The sequence below is a fragment of the Mustela lutreola genome, chromosome 6 (assembly GCF_030435805.1).
Source record: "Mustela lutreola isolate mMusLut2 chromosome 6, mMusLut2.pri, whole genome shotgun sequence".
NCBI lineage: Eukaryota > Metazoa > Chordata > Mammalia > Carnivora > Mustelidae > Mustela > Mustela lutreola.
Window position 1 is genome coordinate 123,711,569 of NC_081295.1, and position 13,899 is coordinate 123,725,467.

Below are 13,899 nucleotides of genomic sequence, written 5' to 3' on the forward strand. Positions count from 1 at the left end.
CCTTCATGAAGGGGGTGGTTAAGTGTGAATGATCTATGACCAGGGGTGACATGGTGCCCAGGAGGGTTATGGTGGAGTGGAGAAACATGGACCATGATGCCTGTGGTGAAGTTTCATCAGGGACTAGGTAGTGCCAAGTGAGGGACGATTAGCGAGGCAGGGGAGCTGTGGAGGGGATCGTGACCACAAGGGTGTTTATGGTAGGCCAGTACTTCTGGGAGAGGGGAAGGTGTGGGCCTAGACCCAGACTGGAAGAGTGGCCTGATGATGCCCCTGGTGGGGAATAGGATGGACCTACCATTGTTCACTGGGGAGAGAGAGTACGCAGGGGTCTCAGAGCTTCTAGGCAGTGAGCCCAAGGGTAGTCTATATTAGAAAGGAGGAGAAACAGACGAGAAAATAGAGCCAAAACTCCATAGTGAACACCTTGGGGAAGGACCTAGATGGTAGGGATCATTCAGGCAGGGATGGATGTGGCAGGTCAGACCCCAAAAGAGTTTGGGTGGGACAACCATACCTGGAAGGCAGGCAGGTAGAGGCCTGGCTGTAGGGAAAGGCTGCAGCTGAGCATGTGTCAGGAACAACCAGTTTGGGGCTACGTGTCAGGAATGAGGACCACTGGGGTCAAGGAGCCAAAGTCAGGATGAAGGCCAAGGACCTGTGCATTTGGACCTGGAGCACTTTTCTAGTCAGTGAGGAAGAGGGATGGCAAGAGGCAGCAGGGGAGACTAGTGCTGAGGGTCTGGGAATCGGGGACTGGGTGCCCTGAAAGAACTTAATTACAAACTGACAGGAAGGAGGGGGCATAGGCTGAGAGCAAGGAGGAGGGAGGCTGACTGCAAGGGCCCCACAGGAGGAGCTTCTGAGGGAGGAAAGCTTGGTGATGGCTAGGCACGTGGGCAAGGGCTGTGGGAAGGCATTGAAGAATTGCACCAAAAATAATAAAGTGCTTAGGAATAAACTTAACCAAAATGGTGGATAACTTGTACTCTGGAAACTATAAAACACTAATGAATGAAATTGAAAATGGCACAAACAAATGGCAAGAATCCAATCCATGGACTGGAAGAAAAAATATTGTTAAAATTTCTGTTATCCAAATCAATCTACATATTTCATGCAATCTCTATCAAAATACCAACAGTGTTTTTCACAGAGTAGAACAAACTGTCCTGAAATTTGTATAGAATCACAAGGACCATGAGTAGACAAAGCAATCTTGAAATAGAAAAGTGAAACTCGAGGCATCACATTCCAGACTTTAAGTTAGATTACAGAGCTGTAGTAATCAAAGCTGTACGGTACTGCCATAAAAATAGACATATGGATCAATGGACCAGCATAGAAATTCAGAGGTAAACTCACACTTACATGGTCAACTTGTCTTTAACAAACCAGGAATGAATATGTGACAGGAAAAAGACTGTCTATTCAACCCATGGTGTTGGAAAAAGTGGACAGCAACATGCAAAAGAATGAAACTGGGCCATCTTCTTATACCATACACAAAAATGAATATAAAATGGATTAAAGACCTAAATGTGAGACCTGAAATCCTAAAAATCCTGGAAGAGAGCACAAGCAGTAATTTCTCTGATATCAAGGACAGCAGCATTTTTCTAGGTATGAATCCTGAGGGAAACAAAAGCAAAAATAAAGGAGTGGGACTACATCAAAATAAAAAGTTCCTGCACAGCAAAGGAAACAACGAACAGAACTAAAAGGCAACCTACAGAATGGGAGAATATATTTGCAAATGATATAGCTGATAAAAGGATAGTATCTAAGATATGCAAAGAACTAATGTAATTAAACAAAGAGAAAACAAATATTCCAGTTAACCAAGGAACATTAGACATGAATAGACTTGTTCCTACGAAGACATCCATTTGGCCAATAGACATTTGAAAAGATGATCAAAATCACTCATCATCAGGGAAATCCAAATCAAAACCACAATGATACATCACCTCTCACCTGTCAACATGGCTAAAATAAAAAAACACAAGAAACAGCAGGTGCTGGTGAGGATGTGGAGAAAAAGGAACCCTCTGGCACTGTTAATGGGCATGTAAACTGGTATAGCCATTTGGAAAACAGTATGGAAGTTCTGCAGAAAATTAAAAATAGAATTCCCATATGATCCAGAATTTCACTACTGGGTATTTACCCTAAGAATATGAAGACATTAATTCAAAAATCTATGTGCATTCCTGGTTCATTGCAGCACTATTTACAATAGTCCCATTATGAAAATAGCCCACATATCCATCGATAGATGAATGTATTAAGAAGATGTGGTACATTTATGGAATGAAATGTTACTCAGCCATAAAAAAAAAAAAAAAGAATGAAATCTTGCCATTTGCAGCAATATGGATGGATCAAGAGAGTATCATGCAGGCAGAATAGTCAGAGAAAGACAAAGTCCGTATGATTTTACTCATATGTGGAATTTAGAAACAAAACAAGAGAAGAGAGAAATCAAAAAATGGAATATAAACATATAGATAAATAGTAATAAACATAACCATAGAGAACAAACAGATGGTTGGCAGAGACGTGGTGGGTAGGGACATGGGGTTTGGGTGAAACAGGTGGAGGGGAGTAAGTGTACACTTACCTTGACAAGCAGTGAGTAATGTATGTGGCTACCCTCCCCCTTCTAATGGTGGTTCCCTCCCCCTTCTGTTTCTCCTCCGATATCTGTCTTCACAATCCCAACTCTATGTTTTGTACCTCTTGACTGTTGATCCTCTGCCCCCGTAGAGATCCAGTTGTATAATCTTTCAGACACAGTTTCAGGCTGATGTCATGGGTGTTCAGAGTGCTCTGATGGCTATTCAGCTCAATTAAGGGGACTGGTTGAAATAGGGTCCCCTAATCCTCTGCCATCTTGCCCCTACCCTGATCTGTTCATTCTTGTAACTCCACATTTCACTCAAAGGAAACTCAAAACCCTTCTCACACCCTCAGGCCTGCATGATGTGGTCAGTATCTGACTCATGTCACCTGCTCTCTGCTGCAGCCACAGTGGCCTCCTCATCCTTCCTTGAACACAGACAGGGTCCTGCTCTAGTGCATGTGCACTGGAGCCTCCCTGCCTGGAAAGAACTCTCCCCAGACCTCTTCTTACACAATTTTTTCATGTCCTTCTAATGTCTCAGAGGTCAACTTCTCAGTGAGGCCCACAATTAACCACTGTAGTAAAGTAGCCGTCTTCCCTGTCCCCATACAGGTCTCCTCTGGGTCCCCTTCCTCACTGCACTTCCCAATCTCTAACACACGCACTTCCCTTAGTTACTAGCAGACGGTCTGCCCCTCACTACCAGCACATACGCCCCACCAGGTGGGCCCATTTGGTCTGTTTCTACTTCACTGAGGTGTCCTAGATGTTACAAAGGAGTTTCTGTGTCTGAAAGTTACTACTTGGAGAAATGATCTGCTCAGAGAACCTCACTCTTCTAGATGAGCCTGAGGCCACTGCTGTTCATGGAACCTATCACTTTTCTCACCAGTGGTGTCTCTTCCACGTCCCCATGTCCTCCTCCCTGCATCATCTCTCCGGCATGCACAGGAAACAATGACAGTTCTCCCTTCTGGAAAGGTGCATCTAGGCTTGTGGGTCACGTATTCCAGAGAAATGTGAATTCAAATTAGACACTGTTTCATCACTCTATGAATCAGGAATGGAAGCAGAGCTGGAATTACTAGTGTCAAGAACAGGGGGGCATGTGGGTGAGCCAAGAAAATAGAAACTAACTGAAATATAATGAGGATGAGAAATTATCAGTTGCTGTCTCTAACTCCATAATATGCTTTTTAAAAAAGATGGGGAAAGATGGAAAGAATGATCCAGAACAACTCTAGAAGGAGATGAGCCCTAGAAGAGATGGACTGGTATAAAATGTCACCTTTGAACCCCACAGATATTCCTGTGTGCAGAGGCCCCTTGGGCCTTGTGGGGACAATGAGAGACAGAGGACCCCTGGGGCTGTCCCAGACTGGGAACACCAGAGGAACATGAGACCACAACTTGTACCCAATAAACAACAGGCCTAATTCTCCATAGAAGCAAAGAAGAAGAAGGAAGAGCAAGAGGAGGAGGAGGAGAAGGAAAAAGACAGCAAAAACTTGGGAGCTGAGTCCTGACCAGGCCTAAGCTCTGGCAACCCTGTTCACAGGAAAATCTTGATGCATAAAGTCCTAGAGAGAAGAGAGATCGGAGTTGTTGTGATTACTGGGCCTGGTGTGACAAGTTTCCACTGATGGTACAAGGGACCAAGGAGCATCAAGGATGACCAGCAGAGCAGCGACCATGTCAAAGCCCATGATGCACTGAGCACAGTCTGGGCACAGTCCCCTCCATGCTGGCTCCTCACACACTCTTGCATCCCCACCCTTGTGGACCCTGGAAGGCTCTCAGTGCTTCTGTTTATTTCCTCTCTCAAACTTTAGGAGTCCTCTTTTGTCTTTTTATTTTTATCTTTTAATTTTTTCAACACTTTAAAATTTAAATTCAATTAAGTAATATTTAATGTTTTATTGGTTTAAATTCAATTAATTAACATTCAAAGTTTCATTGGTTTCAGAGTACAGGGCTGTGGTTCATCAGTCTTTTATAACACCCAGTGCTCATTACAAAATGTGCCCTCCTTAATGTCCACCACCCAGGGGCGCCATCCCTCCACCCGTGTCTCCTCCAGCAACCCTCAGTTTGTTTGATATGATTAAGAGTCCCTTTAAGTTTGTCTCTCTCACTGGTTTCATCTTGTTTTATTTTTTCCTCTCTTCCCCTGTGAGTCTCTGTTTTGTTTCTCAAATTCCACATATGAGTGAGATCATATGATAATTGTCTTTCTCTGGTTGACGTACTTTGTTTAGCATAATACCTTCTATTTCCATTTATGTCATTGCAAATAGCAAAGTTTCATCTTTTTGATGGCTGAGTAATATTCTCTGTGTGTGTGTGTGTGTGTGTGTGTGTGTGTGTGTGTGTGTAATATCTTTATCCATCCATCATCAATGGAAATACAGGCTCTTTCCACAGTTTTACCATTGTGGACATTGTTGCTATAAACATTGGGGTACACATGCCCCTTTAGATAACTGCATTGGTATCTTTAGGGTAAGTACCCAGTGGTGCAATTGCTGGATTGTAGGGTAGCTCTATTTTTAACTTTTTGAGGAACCTTCACAGTATTTTCAGAGTAGCTGCATCAGCTTACATTTCCACCAACAACATAGCCAATATTTGTTGTTTCCTGACTTATTAATTTTAGCGATTCTGACTGCTGAGAGGTGGTATCTCAATGTGATTTTGATTTTATTTTCCCTGGTGGCTAGTGATGATGAACACTTTTCATGTGTCTGTTAGACATTTGTATGTCTTCCTCAGAGAAGTGTGTGCTCATGTCCTCTTCCCTTTTTTGACTTGATTATCTGTTTTTTGGGTGTTGAGTTTGAGAAGTTCTTTATAGATCTTTGATATCAACCTTTTGTCTGTAGTGTCATTGGCAAATATCTTCTTCCGTTGTTTTGTTGGCTGTTTCCTTTGCTGTGCAGAAACTTTTTATCTTGATGAAGTCCCAAAAGTTCATTTTTGCTTTTGTTTCCCTTGCCTTTGGGGACTGTCTTAAAGGTTGCTGTGGCCGATGTTGAAGAGGTTACTGCCTATGTTCTCCTCTAGGATTATGATGGATTCTGGTCTCAAATTGAGGTTTTTCATCCATTTTGAGTTTATCTTTGTGTATGATGTAAGAGAAGGGTCCAGTTTCATTCTTCTGTATATAGCGGTCCAATTTTCCCAGCACCATTTATTGAAGAGACTGTCTTTCTTCCATTGGATATTTTTTCCTGGCTTTTTGAAGATTAGTTGACCATAAAGTTGAGAGCCTGTATCTGGGTTCTCTATTCTGTCCCATTGGTCTATGTGTCTGTTTTTGTTCCAGTACCATGCTGACTTGGTGATCATAGCTTTGTAACATAGCTTGTAATCAGGCAACGTGATGCCCCCCAGCTTTTTCTTTTCAACATTTTTTTTGGTGACCTGTGGACTTTTCTGGTTCCATACAAATTTTATGATTGTTTGCTCTGACACTTTGAAAAATGCCATGGTATTTTGATTGGGATGGCGTTGAGAGTATAGATTGCTCCGGGCAGCATAGTCATTTTAACAATGTTTATTCTTGATCCATGAGCATGGAATGTTTTCCCATCTTTTTTGTCTTCAATTTCTTTCATGGGTGTTTTATAGTTCCTAGAGTATAGATCCTTTACTTCTTTGGTTAGATTTATTCCAAGGTATCTTGTGTTTTTTGGTACTATTGTAAATGGAATTGATTCTCTAGTTTCTCTTTCTACAGTTTCATTGTTAGTGTATAAGAAAGCAACTAGTTTCTGTGCACTGATTTTGTACCTGGCCACATTACTGAATTGCTGTAGGAGTTCTAGTAATTTGAAGGTAGAGACTTTTGGGTTTTCCACAGAGTGTACATGTCATCTGCAAAGAGAGAGTTTGAATTCTTCTTTGCCAATTTGAATATCTGTTAGTTCCTTTTGTGGTCTGGTTAATGTTGCTGGGCCTTCTGGTACTATGTTGAACAATAGTGACAAGAGAGGGCATCCTTGTCATGTTCCTGATCTCCATGGGAAGGCTGTCAGCTTTTCCCTATTGAGAATGATATTCACTGTGGGTTCTTCATAGATGGATTTTATGAACTTGTGGAATGTTCCTTCTGTCCCTATATTCTGAAGAGTTTTCATCAGGAAGGGATGCTGTATTTTGTCAAATGCTTTTTGTGCATCAATTGAGAAGACCATGTGGTTCTTGTCTCTTCTCTTATTTATGTATTCTATCAAATTGATTGATTTGGAATGCTGAACCACCCTTGAATTCCAGGGATAAGTCCCCGCTGGTGGTGATGGCTAATCCTTTTTTTTTTTTAAAGATTTTATTTATTTTATTTGACAGATAGAGATCACAAGTAGGCAGAGAGGCAGGCAGAGAGAGAGGGAAGAGGAAGCAGGCTCCCTGCTAAGCAGAGAGCCCGATGCGGGGCTCGATCCCAGGACCCTGGGATCATGACCCGAGCCAAAGGCAGAGGCTTTAAACCACTGAGCCACCCAGGCGCCCCGGCTAATCCTTTTAATGTACTGTTGGATTGTATTAGCCAGGATCTTGTTGAGAATTTTGATATCCAATTCATCAGGGATATTGGCCTGAAATTCTCCTTTTTGATGGGGTCATTGCCTGGTTTGGGGCTCAAGGAAATACTGACCTCATAGAAAGTGTCTGAAAGTTTTCCTTCTGTTTCTATTTTTGAAACAGTTTCAGAAGAATAGGTATTATTTCTTCTTTGAATGTTTGGTAGAATTCTCCAGAGAATCCATCAGGCCCCAGACTCTTGTTTTTTGGGAAGCTTTGATCAGTGCTTCAATCTCTGGATTCCACTAGGTGACACTGTTTTGGTCCCTGAGGCTTTCAGCTCTGGTCAGTGGGGTAAATATGGCTGCACCTTGCTCTCTAGACTTGGATCTGAAACTTCACACTCCCCACTCTTTAGTGAGCCTGCACAGAAACGCAATTGATCAGCCTGGTCTCCCTGGTTTTCCTATGAACTCTGTGTTCACCCAGCCTGTGACCAAGCGTTTTTATGTCAGGAACATGACTGAGTCTCAAAACTCCAAACTTGATGGACTCCTGCAGCAGGGACCGGTGCAGTTCCACCCAGGGAAGGTGGGGGTCTGGCTGGACTTCTGCTGCTTACCGGGCCCATTCTTAGAGAGTGGTTCACTGAATAGTGCAGCGGCTCCCTGCTCATGGCAACGTGGAGCAGAAAGCCAGCACCCAGACTCGCAGCATGCAGCCGGCTTCCCCGCTCTGATGCCTGAGAGCTTTGCATACTCGGGCCCCCCTGTTCTTTCTGTGACCCTGGGGATCCTGAGACCATGCTGTCCCACCTCAGATTCTGCCCCTCTCTGACACCTCAGTACCTTTAAGCCAGGAACCTCTTGCACTGGAGCAGATTTCCAAAAGTCCTGATTTTGTGCTCTGCTCTTTATAAAACTTGGCATCTGCCTCCTGAAGCAATCCCCTTTCCTACTTGTAGCCTTGTGGCATTTCTTTCTTCACATCTCCCATTGATTCCTATGTGTTCACAATGACTTGATAACTATCTAGCTGATTCTAGGGACCAGATGAACTTTGGGTCTCCTACTTCTCCATCACCTTAACTCCTCCCTAAATTCCTGAATTTTCTGACCCTTCTCTTCAGATGCCCTGAAGACACATGTCACCTACCATCTCGTCTCTGATCATCGGGTCATATTGAGCTGCTGGACCCTGGGTTTCTACCCTGATGAGATCACCCTGACCTGGCACAGTGATGAGGAGGAGGACCTGACCCAGGACACAGAGCTTGTGGAGACCAAGCCTGCAGGAGATGGAAGCTTCCAGAAGTGGGTAGCTGTGGTGGTGCCTTCTGGAGAGGAGCAGAGATACACATGCCATGTGCAGCATGAGGGGCTGCCCAAGCACATTATCTTGAGATGGGGTAAGGAGGGACACCTGGGTACAGAGTCTCCTGTCAGGGACATCAGGTTCTGTTGTGGAGATCTTCAGTAGGGTCTGGGTTGAGACCTATGGGTCAAGGTCCTTACTGTATCCTCTCTTCCCAGGGTCCTCTCCTCAGCCCCCAATTCCCATCATGGGCATCGTGGCTGGTCTGATTGTCGTTGTGGTCACTGGTACTGTGGTGGTTGGAGCTGTCATGGGGAGGAAGGAGAGCTCAGGTAGGGAAGGGAAGTGCTCTGAGTTTTCTTGTCCTTCTGCAGTGTCCCAAGCTCAGGTGGAAGTCTGTCCTGCCTTGTTTATGGGCAATGTCTTCTGCACACATGTGCCCGTCCACCGTGTGCTCATTGCTACATTCACTGTAGTAAACCAGAGGTGAGAGCAAGGGACACATTAATCACCCTGATGAATGTGGTGACGGACCCAATTCCCAGAAGTCACAGGTTTTAGAGCAAGGTCCTTTCTGAGGAAAGACTGCATGGAGATGCTTAATCTTGCCCTGCCGTCTCTTTCCTTCATGTCCCTGATCCTGCCCTAGGTCTGTAGTGACCATTCTGGAAACTTCCCTGTGGTCCAGGCTATCTATTTCATCTAGACTCTAGGGCCCTGCCTCCTGTGTATAATCTCATGGGATTTTTTTCTGTCACCAGGTGGAAAAGGAAGGAGTTATGCTCAGGCTGAAAGTATGTATGGTTGGTCATGTGCAAAATAGTCGGAGTCTGTGAGTCTGGGGAGATTCAGAGTCTGTGAGTCTGCAGAGAGGCCTGTGTGTTCTGAGAATCCCCACAAGCGAGCCTGGTGCTCAGCCGGATCTGGAGCTGCTGAGGTCAGAGAGGAGAGCAGGCCAGGGTGGGGGGCATTAAAATCACAGTTACTATGTTTTTTTTCCCTCGTAAATTGAGGGAGGACAGTTGTTGTCATGAGGTGCGGTGTGTGAGATTTATGGCATTTTTTCATCACCTGGTGTCATCAGGGGGAGGATTAGGGAGTAGTTCATAGCTGGGATGATGAGCATCTCTGAATGCTTGCTCTCGGCAGCTGTTCCTCTGAACAAACCCTGGAACCCCGCCCTGCTGGAACTTGGACAGAAGGTAGTGCACACACACATATGCACGTGCATCTTCTGTGGATGTAACATGTTCCTGGGGAACATGTTCCTGTGCAGCCAGGAGCACACCTGCAGTGGCCGGTCCAGCTGCGTCTCACACGGGAACCCCGGCCTCTGCCACAGGCACAGAGATCACTGCTCACACCACTGACTTGGTTGGGTCGGGACATCCACTATGGCCACTCATGGACCTGGGGGACACCTGCCACTCACGCCCCCTGTCACATGCACAGTGGCAGCGTCTCTCTATCTGTGGGTCGTGAGTTGGGTCCAGCGTGTGCTCCCCTGTCTGGAGGAGCCTCATGCTGGGTCTCGTGGAAGGATGTGGGGGAAACAAGTCTTCCTCTGCTCTGGAGGAAGGCGGTTTCTTCCAAAGCCCTGACCGCAGAATTCTCATGTCGGAAGGCTGCTGGGGTGCTGGCAGCGAGGGATGGAGAGAGAACAACTAACTGTCATTTTCGGAGCACAGATCTGAGGCTGCAGCTCAACCTGGTGCTCTGTAGGTGCTCAGGTTTGGCCGAGGGAACAAGTGGGTAATAAATGACAGCTGTCGTCTCATTCCCCTGACACTACGTGATCAGTCCCAGATGTCGTCCACTGCAGTTCTCGCTCACAAACACGGGCAGTGGTGAGGTGGGCTGGTGGCCTGATGGCTCAGGACAGATTTGCCCTCCTTTGTTCTTGCAAGGACGAGAAACCCCAAGTCTGCAAGACGTGAGTGGTCTGTGTGCACCGACGTGTCGTGTGACTGTGTCTGTTTCCCCGTGTGTGGCGATGTTCTGGGCAGAAACTCTCTAGCATCTGTCAGTGTTTATGTGACCGCTGCCCAACACGAACAACAGTGCCAGGGACATGGGAACCTGAGAGCTAAAGTCGTGGTGGGTTAAGTGTGACGTTCTCGGTGGTGTGTGGCATCCGTGACGCCATACTGGGTCCGGTATGGAGTCTCCTTCCTTAACTGGACCTGAATAGCTGGTCGCAGGCAGATGGACATGATAGACAAGCTTCCATTCTGCTTATCCTTTGCTCCTGGACAAGATGAGATGCAGGTTACTCGCTTGCTCTAACTCTCAATTTCTCTTTATGGGGCGGAGAGGGTTTCTTTCCCCAGCTGACCAGCTCTCTGATTCCCTGTCATCACCTGGGTGTCCTCCGATTTGTTCATTTTGCACCTGACCCTGTCGACCTGGGGTCAGCATGGGAGGCACAGGTGGGAGGACTCATCCTGCAAGTTGCCCTCAGCTCACGGGCAAGTCTCAACTCTCAGGTTCCCATGTCCCTGGCACTGTTGTTTAAGTTGTCTACAAAGTTGGGGGACATTCAATAGTTTGTTAGAAGGATTCCTGGGTCTCAGGAGAACTCTATGCTGACTGTTATGGTTTATTATAAGGACACACAGGAGCAGCCAGATGAAGAGGCTTGGGAGTGTGGGAGCGTGCAGGTCCTGGTGCCGGAGACTCTGTCCCTGTTGAAATGTGCCCCCCCTCAGAGCACGTGGACATGTTCGCCATTTCAGAATCTCTGTGAACCCCACTATAGATCAGTCTTCATGGTAGCTTCATGACATAGGCACACTTGATTTAGTCACTGGCTGTTGGGGACCGAGGTCAGCCCCCAGAGCCTCTCCACAGAGGTCAGGAAGTGACGCTGGTGGCTCCAACTCTCTAGTCATGGCTTGGTCCTCCTGGCCATCAGCCCCAACCTGAACTGTCTAAGACCCTCGGCCAAGTCATCTCATTAGCGTACCAGTGACACTTTTATCACTCAGGAGATCCCAAGGGCTGGGGAGTTGGGTGCCAGGAACTGGGGACAAAGACCACATATTTTTATTATCCCACAGCCACTCTGTGGTCTTTGACCACTGATCCCTTGAAGCAATAGGTCCTGAACTGTGGAGATGCTGGCCCAGTACTCCTGTCCCATCCGGTCATTAACAGTCAGCCCATCTTCCTACTGGAGGACAGTGTCTCCCAGGCCCACTCATGTCTGCTGAGTCCACTCAGTGTTGCCAGCTTCCAGAAGCAGGAATGTTCTCACAGCACACGGCTTTTTCTCTCAGGTGTCTGGGATGATGGGGCTAAGAGTGTCATTTCTTGCTCAAACTTCTTCCGAGGCGCTAATGTACTATGGATTTCCCTCATGACATAGCGAATGTATCCCTCCACCCTTTACCCTCAGTTACTATTTCTACTTCTCTGCATTTATACCTCACTTTCTGCCGTTGGAAGGGACATCATATGTGGCTGCTGTGCTAGTCTACACTGCGGGCAGCAACACAAGTCTGACAAGCTCCCCTCCCCCCCAGTCCACTCCCAGTCATAGAGGGGAGGGAAACACAGGGACAGAACTGGCGGGCAAGGGACCACCAGGGGATGTAGCTGTGCTCGCCATCAGCCCCAACTTTGCTGGGTGGGGTGAAGGCACAGCCCTCCCCTTCAAGCCCTTAGGAATTCCCACATCAGGGTTTAACAAAGTTCTTACAATGTCTTAGGATTCTTCCCGTTCCTTGCATTCACACTTGCATCCCTGTCCTGAGACTGCATCAGGTAGGATGAGAGAATGTTGAAGTGAACCATAGTTATACCGAGGTCCTCTCCCTTGGGAAGGACTGTAGAGTCACACTGGCACCTGTCCCCTCCCCCTTCTCAGATCCCCCAGGAAAAAGTGTGTGGTGCGGACCATCCTGTAGTCCCACTCATGCTGGGTGGGAGCGCACACTTGTGAAGGGGTGTAAATCAGCACTTCATGCCTCCGTGGCCCGACACCCCTTTTCCACAATGTTTCTGCTGCCTTTTCCCATTCTCCATGAAGCTGTTACTCTGTCAGCATGTGTGTATGCCCATTGTGGGATGTTGGGATGTTATGGTTTGTCATTGTTTGTGGTGTGAGGAAATGTAACCGAGCATTCTTCTCTGGTTCAGTACTTTTTTCCCACAAGTGCACCAAGAGCCATGTACAAGATTGTCTCAGCAGTACTGTGTATCGTTCCCGTGATGCAAAACAACATAGATGTGTATGACAGGAAAATACATACATAAGTTGTAGCTTATTCGTACAACGGGATACTGTGCAGCCCTGAAGAAGACTGGACCGTGGCTACACCCTGCAGCGTAGAGGAATCTCACAGACATGGCGCTGAGAGAAAGAAGCCGCACACAGGAGTATGACCCTTTGTATGTGAAGTTGAAGACCAGGACAATTTATAATGTCAGAAGTTGACACCTTTTGTGGTGACGTATTGACTGGGGATCTCTGCGAAGCTCAGCGTGTTCTCCATCTTGCTCTGGGGGTAGTGTGTGGAGGTGTGTATGTGTAAAATCTCCTGAGCTGTTCTCACAGGAACAGTCCTCTCTATGCATTTTATTTTTTTAGACTTTTAATTGAAGCAAAACTATGCTTTGTTTTTTGCTTGTTTGTTTTAATAGGACTCTGACCATTTGCATATACCGCTGAATGAGCAAAGTCCAATCCAGAATATGCATTCCTGTCAAGGCCCTTTTGTCGCCCTTTGGGGTTACCATTATGGCTCTGACGTGCCAGGTACGTTCAAGGCTTCCCTGCCAGGGGTCGGCCTCCTAGCTCTCTGTGGTGTTTGGTTGGCAGCCAGAGCAGTTCTGTTTGAACCACAGAGGATGCCAGTGGACTATAGAGTTTCCGCCTTTACCTGCATTCTCAGAGCCCCCTCTGTCCACATATTTCCTTGACCTACATGATACTCCAAGAGAGGACACCAGGAAACACACTCATCTGTCCCAATCCACTTCCAAACTCAGAAGGTGGTTCTTGTGGGGTGCCTGGGTGGCTCAGTGGGCTGGAGCCTCTGCCTTTGGCTCAGGTCCTGATCTCGGTCCTGGGATTGATCCCCGCACCGGGCTGTCTGTTCAGCAGGGAGCCTGCTTCCAACTCTCTCTCTGCCTGCCTCTCTGCCTACTTGTGATTTCTGTCTGTCAAAAAAATAAATTTTAAAAAACAGTATGACAAAATTAGTAGCACATCCTATATAGTCTTCTGTAACCTCTTTTTTTCTCTTTTATGCTTTCTATGAAAAGCTGATTTTATTGATTCAATTTATTATGCACAGAAAAAAGGTATGCTATAAAACCAATACTAGTGATCCTCATATGGATAGTGTATATTTCTTTTTTTAAAAAATTAAATTAATTAATTAATTTCCAGAAAAACAAATACTGTTTTTTCACCACACCCAGTGCTCTATGCA

The 13,899-nt window shown here is 46.2% G+C and overlaps 2 protein-coding genes across 2 annotated transcripts in view; one reads left to right on the forward strand and one right to left on the reverse strand.

The window, feature by feature from the left end:
* The window catches only part of LOC131834384 (DLA class I histocompatibility antigen, A9/A9 alpha chain-like), a 189,103-nt gene that overhangs the window by 159,658 nt on the left and 15,546 nt on the right, over positions 1 to 13,899 (reverse strand). The gene's annotated exons all lie outside the window — the stretch shown is intronic.
* Positions 94 to 9,831, forward strand: LOC131833285 (patr class I histocompatibility antigen, alpha chain E-like). The gene is made up of 5 exons (XM_059176409.1): positions 94 to 127; positions 8,277 to 8,555; positions 8,680 to 8,793; positions 9,223 to 9,255; positions 9,611 to 9,831. The coding sequence occupies exons 1-5, from the start codon at positions 94 to 96 to the stop codon at positions 9,829 to 9,831; spliced, it is 681 nt and encodes a 226-aa protein (XP_059032392.1).